Genomic DNA, 12,935 nt, shown 5'->3' with positions numbered 1-12,935 from the left:
ATATATGCTTGTTTTTATTATATGAGCATGCAAAAAATACTTCACATTACTTCCCATTTAGTGGTTTTGTTTCCGTTATTGGGAAGAAAAAGGGGTGCCACTGACTGTACACTGGAAACTAGTTTTTTGGGGGGTTTTTTGTGTGTATTGTTTTTTTTTTTTTGGTACCAGGGCTAGAACTTGGGTCCTTGTGCTTGCAAGGCAGGTGGCAATCCACGGCCCTGGAAGCTAGTTATTTAGGTTTGAGTTTAGGGACAAGTCTTCCTCCTCGGGCTCCTATGAAGCAGGAAAATGTGGGGAGCACAGATGCACCTGTCTTTGTGCACAAGTCCGGTTGCACACTGGCTGTCCTGTGACTGTTCTGGGATTGGCTGTGTGGGAAGGAAGAGGACACAGAAGCCAAGGAAAAGGCCACAGAAGAGAGAAGACAAGTGACCAAAGAATCGTGTCAGGGATTGATCTCAAAAGTGAACTCGACTGGGTGTTAAGACAGAAAAGCCTGCAGGAATGTATGGGCTGGTAACGGTACCTTGGGGCAGAAATGCAGAGCTAGGAGAAGGTCACGTGAGGCGGGTGTGTAATCATTTCCCAGGAAGAGACATTTTCCCTTTCTGTCCTGCCTTCAGGGACACCCGCCTGTCCCTCCTCCGCCAGTTCCCATCCCACAGCCTCACAAATACAGGAGCGAGGTGTGCCACGTAACTACAATGCGTGAACCTCAGCGACAGGCCATGACCTGCTTTACGGCTTCATATTTTCTACTTGGTCAAGAAAGATTCTTTTGAGTCTTCACATATCAAAACAGTTTCTTTAACTTGATGTCATGATTTTCTGTTTGTGGTATTTAGCAGCCTCCTCTGTTTAATGTCGGATTTAACAAATTTCCAAAGTATCCCTCACTTTTAATATTCTGATTTTTCACTCATGAGTTTAACAATACTACAGTAATCACTAGTTAGCTACCTCTTAGGTAATATTAAATTTATCCCCAGTTGTCTTTCTCTAAAAATTTAAACGAGGTTTTTAAAAGCTCTATGAGTTTAATTTTTTCCCACAGTGAGTGTGTTCCTGCTTGTCTCCTATTTAATAAAATTATTGCATCTTACAGTTTTTGCTTTTAGTCATGGGATTGCTCTTTTAATAAGATATTCTAAAAAGACTAATGTGCATTTTCAATACTTGAATGAATGAGAAAAATGTTCTTTGGGATGAAAATTATGATAAATACATAATTATAGTGCAACTATAATATTTTTTGTGATCGATCTAAACAGGAAATACACACTGACTCGTTTTACCTGTCTGAGTATCTAGGCTGGCGGTGGCAAAACCTACACACATGTATCACAGCAGCCTGTTTATGTCGTTGAAGAGGAGAAAATGTAAGTGTAGAAGTCAGAGTTCTCATTCCTACCTGACCGAGGAAAGATTCTCTCAGAGACACCAGCAGTCCAAGGGAGGAGCTGCCAAGAACGATTTATACATGCTTGGAATTTGGAGACTTCTCCCTAAAGTACTTTTCAACACACTCAGAGGAAACAAATGCAACGTTACTGCAAAAGTTAACTCTGGGGAAAACTAATAATTGACATACACTTACACATATTAGGATCTGGGGATTTGAGCAATGTGATTGCGATAGTTTCTAATCACTTTCCGTCAGTTGCTCTGAGTGTCTGGGAGTTTATTCCCATGGGATTACCGCGCTGTAAGTCTCCACTCATTCTGGGCCATTGAATGGAATGAATACTACAGTTATACAGTGTTGACACATCTGTGGCCTGTGATGTTTCAGCGATTCCTTCCAGGTGTTAATCCGGTATCGTGCAACAACTTCACAAAACTGCTAGAAGAGAGTACTGAACTGATAACACCTATGGAGTTAAATAGTTCGAACCAGGCCACATAAAGAGTTATGGCAGAGCTGGTTCAGGTTGTTAGGTTGAGGTGTAAATAATATTTTATGGGAAAAAAACAGGTGATTGTGCAAAATGTAGCAATGTATTATTTGTCAAGGTATAAAACTGATCACAATGCAGATCAAAATACTGCGTCTACAGTTCTTTCTCTGTGCCAAGTACTCGATTTCATTTCATGCAACAGTAACAAGTATAACAAGATGTTTTACAGGCCTGTGTTCAGATAGTGTTTAGCTTCAGAAGGGAGGGAAAGAGACGCACAAGTACGTCGCATGAGGCACTTCCTGCACGTGATACACTGATATCAGAGCCCTTGCGCTTTTCCTGCACTGTCTCTCATTTTCTCTCTTATTCACTGGTTTTCTGCCAAGCACCAAGCATTTTCCAAGCTTGAGATCCTCTCGAAGGCCTTATCCACTACCATGAATTCTATTCCTCCCAACTGCCCTCCAGTTATTGTCTACCTTTTAGATTTCAACTCAAGTGTTAGTGCACAGGGAAGACTACTCCTAGCTACATTAATTTTTTGCATAAAACACCATAAGCGTTTTTCTTGTTGCCTTGTTCTATTCATGTCCAATATCAATTTTAAGGGCAATCTTCTCTGCTATTTCTGGTACATCTTCCTTTCCAGGCTTTTATCCAAAAGAATGGACCAATATTTTACATGAATTATTTACACACCTCTCAGTGTAGTGCCCAGAATGTGGTAAGAAATACAAAGTAATTTCTTTAGTAAATTTATTGCAAAAATAATAGCAAATCAGACATGCAAGCTTAAAAACTGCATGGTTTGTCTTAGATTAGAAAACCAAATTATAAATAATTTAAAAGAGAAAAATAAAATATTGATAATAGGAAACATGGAGATTTTTGCAAATGGAAAGGGAGTCGAGGGATTTAGGGAGGGAGAGGAGGAGCAAAGGAGCTGAAGAGGTTGAGATGTGCTGTGTAGATGCTGTTCTTCACTACGGACGCAGTCTTTACTGCTGCAAAGAAGTATTGATGATGACTGAAAACCTGAAAAGCGGATCACCTTGAATGTATGCACCAACGCTTTTGATTTTTTTTTTTTTTGGAATGATGTTTCACAGTTAATACATCTCACTTTAGTTATAATATTAGCAAATTCTTACAAAAATCAAAATAATAGGACCACTCCACTTGCTTTTTACCTTAGAAACTGATGAGTGAAACCCAAAAGCCTATTCCTCAATTAAAATCCAAGTGCTTTTTGCCAAAATTCAAAGTAAAAACTTACAGTCCAAAAGCCAATGCTCCAAATATGGAATCTTTTTTGATTTTTGATAATAGAAATGAAGAGGTTGAGAAATGGCTTAAAATTTCTTGGTGCAAAGTAGGCCAGCAACATAACGCAGAAAAGAGTCCCTTCTACCTACAAAAGTAGAAAACATGTCTTATAAGTGCCACAGCCAGGAGAGAGAGCAGGTTTCAAATTTACATGAAGCCTGCCTCGCTCCTGAAGGAGAAGGGGAGAAGAACCTCAAGGAACTCACGCACTCCAGAGACCTCCTTCAGGCTTTTTCTTGTTCTACATCGAGTTTCACCCCAAAACTAAAGGGTCACATCTTCACCTATGCCTTGGAGAGAATGAAAAAAAACCAGTGGGGGACAAAACCCAGGGCTGCTGGAGGTGCTGAGCTGAAGGGAAAATGTGCAAACAACGCAGGAGAGGCTGTTGCACAACAAACAGGAGTCATCAAGGCTGAAGGAAGGAGAAGAAGGAAAAAAAGGAGGGAGATGACGGAGGTGATTCACTCTCAAGCACGGTTTTTCTCTTAGTTACAATGTATGTAACAATTCTCCTGCTATGTACATTTGATTTTAAACAAATAACTGAATGTATGGTGTGGAAGCTGTTTTTAAGCCATCTTTTATGCAGCTAACACACCACCAAACACGTCTAGCACTGCCCCAGTGAGATCTTCAGTCTTGTGAAGGTGCCTCGCACAGTACAAGGTGTGTGAATTGGAGTGGAAATTTAAAGCAGGTTCTCAGGTGTGCACAGTAAAACTTAATTACACATGGGGAGGAGGGGTTCGTCATCTTCGTTGTCTCTGGTGCAGCCTTGTACAAGACCATCATTATTCCATTAACTGAATAATTTTGTGAAATTGCAAAAGAGAGAGAAAGAAAGAAAGAAGGAAGGAAGGAAGGAGATGGAGTGAGGCAGCTGGTTCACTGACATTTTGAATACTTGTAAGTAAATACATTGTACTGGAGAAAAACTCATGACTGTATATCCTACCAATGAAAAGACGTACAATAAACAAAGAGACAAGGATACCAATGGCTGCAGAGTCCTACACTGCTGTTGCTTCCTATGACCCCTCAACACTCCTGAATTCTGCAAGATATTCTGTGGTCTTATAACCAAGCACTCCTTTAAACTTGCCTTGTTTCAGAAGTCTCTGTTGCTTACAAAAAGAGAGAGACAGCAAAAAGAGTAGCAGTGTGAGAGAATGAAAAGATGAAAATAAAGTGTTTGTAGATGGGGAGGGGAGGAGGGGGTGAAGGGAGGGCAGAGGTAAGGGGAAAAAATGAGAATCAAGACTTGTCATGCAGAGGTACATGATCCCAACAATGAATGTAACTGTACTGTATCCCTAAAATGTACCAATAAACTCAACTAAAGCTGAAAAAAAATATGTTGAACATATAAAGGATTTATTAGCATTGTTTTTAAGTGAATTAATAAATACTATTTTTAAATCCCTCAAAAATAAAAAGAGTAGCAGTAACTGTGCTATTAAATATTATGCTCAACCTGTCTGTATTAGTTTTTTAACTCAAGTTTATTGATACATTTTAGGTATACAATGTGATGACATTTATCACTGGGAATTTGTACCTTTACATGACGTATCCTGGTTCTTTTTTAAGCTCCATTCCCCTGTCCTCCCTTCCACCTCTCCACCCCTCCCTATTTATACTCAAGTGAAATAAATAGGACACACATGTGTAAATACTGAGTCGTTTCTCTGGTGTGAGAAAGTGAAAGTGTAAATAAGTATTAAAGGGTATAATACATAATGTAAAATAAGAAGAGGCGGTCCAAAGGGGAAGTGGGGGAGTAGGACAAGGAAAAGGAATAAATATAAGAAAAGCAAAAAAAAAGAAACAATGTCATTGTAAATAGTTTTTATGAGATTTATATTCTTCCAGTGGAGTAACAGGCTGTGTCTTCCACAAAACGAATTTCGGAACCAGAATCTTAGTATAATAAGGCATCAAGTGTTTTGGGGAGAAGTATCACTTTTCTTTTAATTATCCACTAAACGTTAATCCCGAAGGCACACATATTTGTCTTGGTTGAGGTTTTGGGATAACAGAGCCATTTCATTTTCTCCTGCAGAGCAGAACTTTACCCCCATGGTACATATGCACTGGCCATTACCGAGGGCCACACATAGTAAGGACATAATTGGTACTTAGGAATTGAAATAGTCAGAAAAGGTCAATATCCATCTGGCACGATCCAGTGTTTCTTTATTCTTTCCTTTAATTTTAATTTTTTCTTTAATTTTAATTTTTCTTTTAATTTTCTTCTCTTCAAATTCATCCAATTGTTTCTAACACAGTTTATTAAAATGTAATGTCCACAGGCCTGCAGGTTGGAGGGAGGGTGGGTTCCCTGCACTCGGAGGCCAAGTCCCGAACTCAGGACAAAGCCATGCTCCCTCCCTGTCCTTCTCCTCTCTGGACCACCGCTCTGAGACACCGTCACATCCATGAGATGCTGGAGACCTCTGTTGTGACAAGCAGGGACTAGATTCGCTTAGTGACCCACAGGGGTACAGAATGCTGTGTCTCATAAGGACTCCTCGATCCAAATGGCAGTGGGGTAACAACGTGATAAAGTCAAGGAACTGAGAGGGGCACCGGCTCAACCTGCTCACCACCGCCATCACGAAGAGCCAGCAGGGTGGGGGCCGGTTGGGGTCAGGTAGACCTGAGATGTGGGTTGGGAGTCTGCATTTCCAGCCTTCCTAGCTGATGCTCACCACTGGGTCACACACCGAGGGGCAAAAGCAAAGAAAAATAAGTGCAGGCAGGCATTCCCAGCCCTGAAGTCTTTAGCTGAGACCCTCCAGATATATCACAGAAAACCCTAAAACTTCAGAATATAAATACATTCCTAAATGTGTTTTTGATTGACAAATACATACTGTTTACAGAGGGCAACTTGAAGTGTGATCTATGTATACATCGTTGAGTGGCTAAAACAAGATAATACTCAGCATTTTTCTAGTGTAGACATTTAAAAGCCATCCCTCAATCTGCAATAATACAGAAGATCCTAATAAGATTACTGACATTTAGAAATGGAAAGAAAGGAGCTAAAGGTGTAGGGAAGGTGGGATGGGTAGGGGAAGGGTAATAAGGGAAAAGAAAAAAATGTGAGATAATGAAAAGATGGAAATAAAGTGTTTGTAGATGGGGAGGGGAGAGGGGGTGAAGGGAGGGCAGGGATAAGGGGAAAAAATGAGAACCAAGACCTGTCATGTAGAGGTACAAGATCCCAACAATGAATGTAACTGTACTGTATCCCTAAAATGTACCAATAAACTCAATTAAAGCTGAAAAAAATAAATAAATAAAAAATAAAAACCATCCCTGGAATTTTTCAAGTATGTGGAGCATTAATCACAGTCATCATGTTATAGAATAGATCCCCTGATCTAATTTCTCTCCTGAGACCTAGTGTCCTTAGAAGGTCTCCCTAATCCCATCGTGCGTCCCTTGAACCAGCGCAGGCTCTGGATCTATGAATCAGACATTTCTAGAGTCCACACGGAACTGAGACCCAGCGGTATTTGTGCTTTGGTGCCTGGTTTGCCTCACTTAAAGTAAAGTCTTCCAGAGGCACCCATGCTGCGATAAATGAAAAGAAGTCTTTCCTTTCTTAGGCAGAGAGACACTTCAGTGGGTTTCACATATCAGCACTTGCAAATGAAACTGCAAGGAGCATAGAAACATGCATGTTACCTCTCCACACTGATGTCACTTTCATAGGCACTGCCACCTGGAACCCCAGTCCTAGGACATTTCTTTTGGTAATTGATTGAAGAAGGGTCATACTATTCTCCAGAGTGGTTATGCTGATTTACATTTGTAACAAAAGTGCAAGTGCACCTAGGTTATATAAAACATATGAGTCAAAGCCATACAGTTATGTTTTACGGGAACTGGAAGATACGGTCATCGTTCTGACAGCGTTTTTTCTGAAGACATGCTTCACGGCCTGCTTTACATCTGTGTTCCTCAGACTGTAGATTAGAGGGTTAAGCACTGGACTCACAAAAGTGTAGAAGACAGCTATGATTTTGGACTGCTCAACGGTCTCGTCTGTTGGTGGCCTCACATACATGCAGAAGAGAGTCCCGTAAAACAAGGTGACGGCCACCACGTGGGACCCGCAGGTGGAGAAGGCCTTGCGCCTGCCCTCGGCGGACCTGATCCTGAGGACGGCGGCCAGGATGAAGGCGTAGGACAGCAGGATGATGCCGAGGGAGGCGGACAGGTTGACGCCCGCCGAGATGAGCATGGCGTGCTCTTTGAGGAAGGTGTCTGAGCAGGCCAGCTTGATGAGAGGCGGGTCCACGCAGTAGAAGTGGTTGATGACGTTGTGCCCGCAGAAGGTCAGGCGGAAGGTCAGGGTGGCCTGCGCCAGCCCATCTGAGAAGCCATAGGCGTAGGGCAGTGCGGCCAAGGTGACGCAGATCCGCCGGGTCATCCACACACGGTAGCGCAGCGGGTCGCAGATGGCCACGTAGCGGTCGTAGGCCATGAGGGCCAGCATGTAAAACTCTGTGAGGAGGAGAGCGATGAACACGTAGCACTGTGTGAAGCAGCCCGCGAAGGAGATGGTCTTCCTGCACGACAAGAAGTTGGCCAGCATCTGCGGGGTGGCATTGCAGGTGTGGCCCAGGTCCACCAGCGCCAGGTGCGTGAGGAAGAAGTACATGGGCGTGTGCAGGCGCGGGCGCAGTCTGATCAGCAGCACCAGGCCCAGGTTGCCCAGCGCGGTGACGAGGAAAAGCAGCAGGAAGAAGGCGAAGAGCAGGGGCTGCAGTTCCGGGCGGTCCGTGAGCCCCAGCAGGACGAACTCCGTCAGGGCGCTGCCGTTGGCGAGGGGCATTTCCTCAGGGCCGGCGGCTCCACGAGGTGCAACTGGGGAGGCCACGCAGACAGGGAGACGCAAACCACGTTAATGACCATCGAAACCGTCTTCTTCTTCAAGCACTTGATCCACAGTGCATGTTACTATAATCTGATTCTGTTTCTTTTTTTTTCCCCCCCTCACTGAGTTTATTGGTACATTTTAGGTCTACAGTACAGTTACACTCATCATTGGGCTCTTGTACCTTTACATGATGTATCTTGGTTCTTATTTTCTCCCCATCCCCCCGCCCTCCCTTCACCCCCTTCTCCCTTCCCTATTTACAAATACTTTATTTCCATTTTTTCATTTTCTCATTTTTTTTTCCTTTTCCCTTATTACCTTTCCCCTACCCCTCCCACTTCCCCTACACCTATACTACTCAGCCATAAAGAATGAGAAATTAGTCATTCATAGGAAAATGGATGCATATTGAGGATATACTCTTAAGTAAAATAAGTAAGTCACACATGTGTAAATACCGAATAGTATAACTGTACATAAGATCCTAATGGTATAATTGATAGTGTGAACTAGGAAGAAAAGGGCTAATGATTTTGTGTTTCTACTAAACCATTGTTTCACTTGTCCTTTTCTAAAGTTACTATATTTCTAGCCCTGTACCCATACATATTTCTATATCTATATCCTTAAAACTGAGCTCAGCCTGCCCTCATTATCTTTTGGTTCTCAGCAGGTCTATCCTACACTGGTCAGATGGAAGATCCAAGTTTGGCGATGCATTTGTTTCACTCTATGTCCCACATATGTGTGATGACTCCGTCTCTTTTTACAGTATACTTCCAGTATACCCACTTTGCCTCTAATTTATTCTTAGAACATTTCAATGCAGTAACGTGTTTTACTTTTTACTTCTCCTACGTAAGGTCTTGAAGGATGGAACAAAATCCAGTTCATTATTTTACCAATGCTGTTCCTCTTATATTTATACACAGATTTTCAAAAACAAAATAAAAGTAACATGAATGGATGACTCAACAATGTTTAACACATCTGTGTCCCTGAGAGCTTTTCATGATGTTCTGTACTGGGGGAAATGAGTGATTTTTGAAATTTTGTTTATAAATCAATTTGGGAGAAGCTTGTTGTTCAAGCATATTCACAGATACTTTATTTTAGAATGTCCTATGTAGGTTACTCAGTTCTGCATATTTAATATTTATCCAGAGAATCCTAATGCAAGTCTTCACAGACTGAAGCCAAGGAACGTATTGTCACAAAAGCTCCCAAACCAGCTGCAGGGGAAATTCAGTGTCACAGCGTCTGCATCGCAGGCACAAGGACCTAGAATTCAGTGCCCCACACTAAAAGAAGGAAGGAAGGAAGGAAGGAAGGAAGGAAGGAAGGAAGGAAGGAAGGAAGGAAGGGAGGGAGGGAGGGAGGGAGGGAGGAGAGAGAGGGAGGGAGGGAGAAAAGAAAGAAAGAAAGAGGAAGGAAGGAAGAAGAGAAAGAATCACAGGCATGCTTATCGAATAACCATCAACTAGATGATTTTCCATGGTGTTTTGGGATTATGACAGCAATAATGGGGTATTTCCAAGGAAAAAGAGTTAAATTTTGCCTAGTTAACATTTAAGCTGTTTAGGTATTAGAATTTCCTCCAATGTTTTTATTTCTCCTAATATCACAGCCAATTAGCCCCGAGTCCCTTCCTCTTTTCTCTCAAGACATTTTAAACATTTGACCTTTCCTTTGTATTTAAAATATTCTTCAATAATTCTTGTCTCATTCTAAAATTCATGACCGCATTCATGTTCCTGTACGTTTTAGGTCAGTACACTCAGACGTATCTTTTTGATGGTGTACCTCCTTTACGCAGAGTGCTAAGTACCTGAGAAACAGTTTTTAATGCACTAGGAATGCTAGATTCCTAAATGTGTTTTAAACGCATTTCCCAAGTTGCAACTCGAGGCTAAACGCTGTGCACACAGTAACAGAGTCCACATGCACACAATTTTGTGTGACAGGTGCTATCATCCTCATGCTCCTTTTGGGGAAAATTAAATAATCAGGGGAAGGACATACCGCTAATGGGTTTAGGATCTGCTCACCTGTTCTGTTTTTAAAATCATCTGATTCCGTTGCTGATATTTTGCCTCAAACCTCAACTGTGTGACGAAGCTCCCCGTTCAGAACCGGAAGGTCTTGATGGACACAAAATAGCTGGGGACGAGGACAATCACGGCATCCTGCATAGTGCAGCACGGGAAACACAGCAGTGCACCTGATGCACCTGGGTAATATCTCCAGTAGAAGCGACAAAGCGTTCTGATGTTAGAAGTAGGCTGAGGGATCTGGATGCAATGCTCATGCTACATTTTCAAAGTTTCGTAGCTGAACAAATCACTATGTTTCTCCGGTTTGAAAGTCATGACGGTGTTGTCTGCCTTGCCTGCCTGTGCCTCCGGTCACTGTTGAAATCAAGCTGAATATTTGTAAATCCAGACTTTTTGATACTCGAAGTATCATGTGATATTGCACTGCGGATGCGGGAATGAACACACCTTCAAACACGCTTGCCCTGCTACATCCCCTCCGGTGGAAAAGGTCTGATAGAAATGTAAATGAACAAGTGGTATTTTAAGTTGCACTGTTTTAAGAACAGTGTCTTAAGGAAAATAGAGAGGGGATGCTCAGGTGCCAGGTGAGCTCACTTGGGGGGTGCAGGTGAGCCTTTGGGCACAGAGCATGCAGATAGCTGTGGAGAATCGGGGCTGGGTGCTTCCCTAAATGTTTACTTCACCGAATCTCTGGTTTTTCTCTATCTTTCACTTTCCTATGAAAAATACCATCTGCCTTCACTTGAGAACAAGGGTGACAGCTGCTCTTCAAGAAATTTAGAAGGAGATATTCTGGGGAAAAAATATGTTTGTGTGACAGCAGCAAGAGAAAGAAAATTTATTTTGGGTTTTGTTTGTTTGTTTGTTTGAGACAGGGCTTCCCACTGTAGCTCAGGTTGGCTGTGCAGATGCTCCTGCCTCAGCCTCCCAAGTGCTAGGATTACATGCATATGCCACCAGGCCCTGCGATAAGTTATTTTGATCATCATCTATATCCAGGAATCCCCAGATGGTAATAACAGAAGCTGAGAGAAACAGAAGAAAGATGACAAGATGTATACATGCAAGGTAAATAATAAAAAGAAGAGATCACTAAAATTTATACCTGAGTTCACATGCAGGAGGAATCACTTGTGTGACATTTAACGACTACCTGTGGCACTCACTTTAATGAAGTTTGAGTTACAAGCTCTGTGGCTTGTGCAGGATCTAACAATACCCAACAGAATTGGAACAGAAGGACTTGGAGAGAGAGAAGAGGAAACGAGATCACACCGTGAGATGTGTGTATAGACCCGCAGGTCTGGCTGCCTGGCATTTCCAGAGCCAAGGGGACACACGGAGACGAGCGTGTGGGCTTTGCTGGGTAACTCAAGGACAGAGGGAAGCCAAAAATGGAAAACCTGGAATGGGGACCAACTCCACAGGACCCTGACTTCCTTACAAATAAGAACCCAAGAAGCCTTGTTCAAAATATTAAAAATTTCTAGGCTGTGGAATACAGCACTGAAACAAGTTGGGGCTTCTCTGAGCACAGAGCTGTGCACCACTGCATAGGCTATGCACAGGGACCGCTGGCCAGGCCTGGGACACAGAGGCACCAGGATGAGGAAGGGGAGATAAATGGTAAGGCCCTGCCCTCCATTGCAAAGAAAAAAGAAAAAAAGGTGGGAGGAAGAAGAGGTAGATGGAGGGAGAGAAGAAAGAAGGAATCAAGGAAGGAAGGCAGGGAGGGAGGGAGAGGGAGGAAGGAAGGAAGGAAGGAAGGAAGGAAGGAAGGAAGGAAGGAAGGAAGGAAGGAAGGAAGACAACCAAGCAAAGGATTTCCACAAAGGTAACAATTCACTGGAGAGAAACCAGTTTCAAAGGGCTGGTTGTGCACATAAATTTTGTACGCTGTTTAATTACAATTAAACCAGAGCAGCTTGCCAAAAGGTAGAGTTAAAGGAAAAGTTTTAACAAGAAGTCATTCCTAGAGGGGTTCTCAAAGTGGATCTTTTCCATGTTTGTTTACTTGTTTAACGCATTATGTGTGCTCCTTGAAAATGCCAAGGAAGCAATGAGTCTTCAACAAAAGGAAATGCGTCTACTCGAAGCCTTCCCCTAAAACATATGCTCCTAGTGCATAAGCCCCATCTGAACATGGATTTATATTTTTGTGTACTGAGGGGGAGTATTTGCCTGTTGCTTTACACCAGTGACATTTGAGCAAAATATCAAACAAGAAGATCAGAGTGAGTGGCACTAAATCTTCGGTCAGGGAAATTAACTGAAGCTCAAATTCTGCTGGTGAAAAAAGCAGAGATAGTAAGTGTGTGCTTTTAGCAAAAGCACATGCTTTTAAAAGAAAAAGAAAAGGCACAACAAAGTTAAATTTGTCTTCTGGATCACTGGAGGGAAACAGGCATTAGTCAATTCATGCTTGAAAAGTGGAGATAAGCAGTATTTTTGATAGGAACAGCATCAAAACAATAATTGCCCTTCAATTGAAATGTAACCGATAGTCTCCATGGCCGATCTCCTCTCTCTACCTCTACACTCACAGCCACTGAGAGAAGTCTTGTCCTTCCTTCAGGATTTAAAGTCAAGATTCCTGTTCCCCACAGATTTGCAAAATCAAGAAAAACCTGGCTCCTAAGAATGACACTGTATATAATTTCTGGGCCTCGTTTTGAGATTCTGCTATAATTTCCTCTTGAATAAAATAAGGAGATAAAAAGACAAGAACTTACTTGTGTTTCTGACATGCAT

At 42.3% G+C, this 12,935-nt stretch overlaps 1 protein-coding gene across 1 annotated transcript; it reads right to left on the bottom strand.

Annotated features, from left to right (window-relative positions):
• Positions 1-7,113: 7,113 nt before the first annotated feature.
• On the bottom strand, positions 7,114-8,082 carry LOC104851234 (olfactory receptor 5M11). The gene has a single exon (XM_010608408.1). The coding sequence runs from the start codon at positions 8,080-8,082 to the stop codon at positions 7,114-7,116; it is 969 nt and encodes a 322-aa protein (XP_010606710.1).
• Positions 8,083-12,935: the final 4,853 nt, after the last annotated feature.

This window comes from Fukomys damarensis, unplaced genomic scaffold (genome assembly GCF_012274545.1).
Source record: "Fukomys damarensis isolate Sample0158 unplaced genomic scaffold, DMR_v1.0_HiC HiC_scaffold_27, whole genome shotgun sequence".
NCBI classification, from domain to species: Eukaryota; Metazoa; Chordata; class Mammalia; order Rodentia; family Bathyergidae; genus Fukomys; species Fukomys damarensis.
This window is presented reverse-complemented; position numbering and strand designations above follow the sequence as displayed.

Excerpts from the sequence above, each read along its gene's own strand:
- LOC104851234 (XM_010608408.1), bottom strand. The coding sequence starts at position 8,082 with ATGCCCCTCGCCAACGGCAGCGCCCTGACGGAGTTCGTCCTGCTGGGG.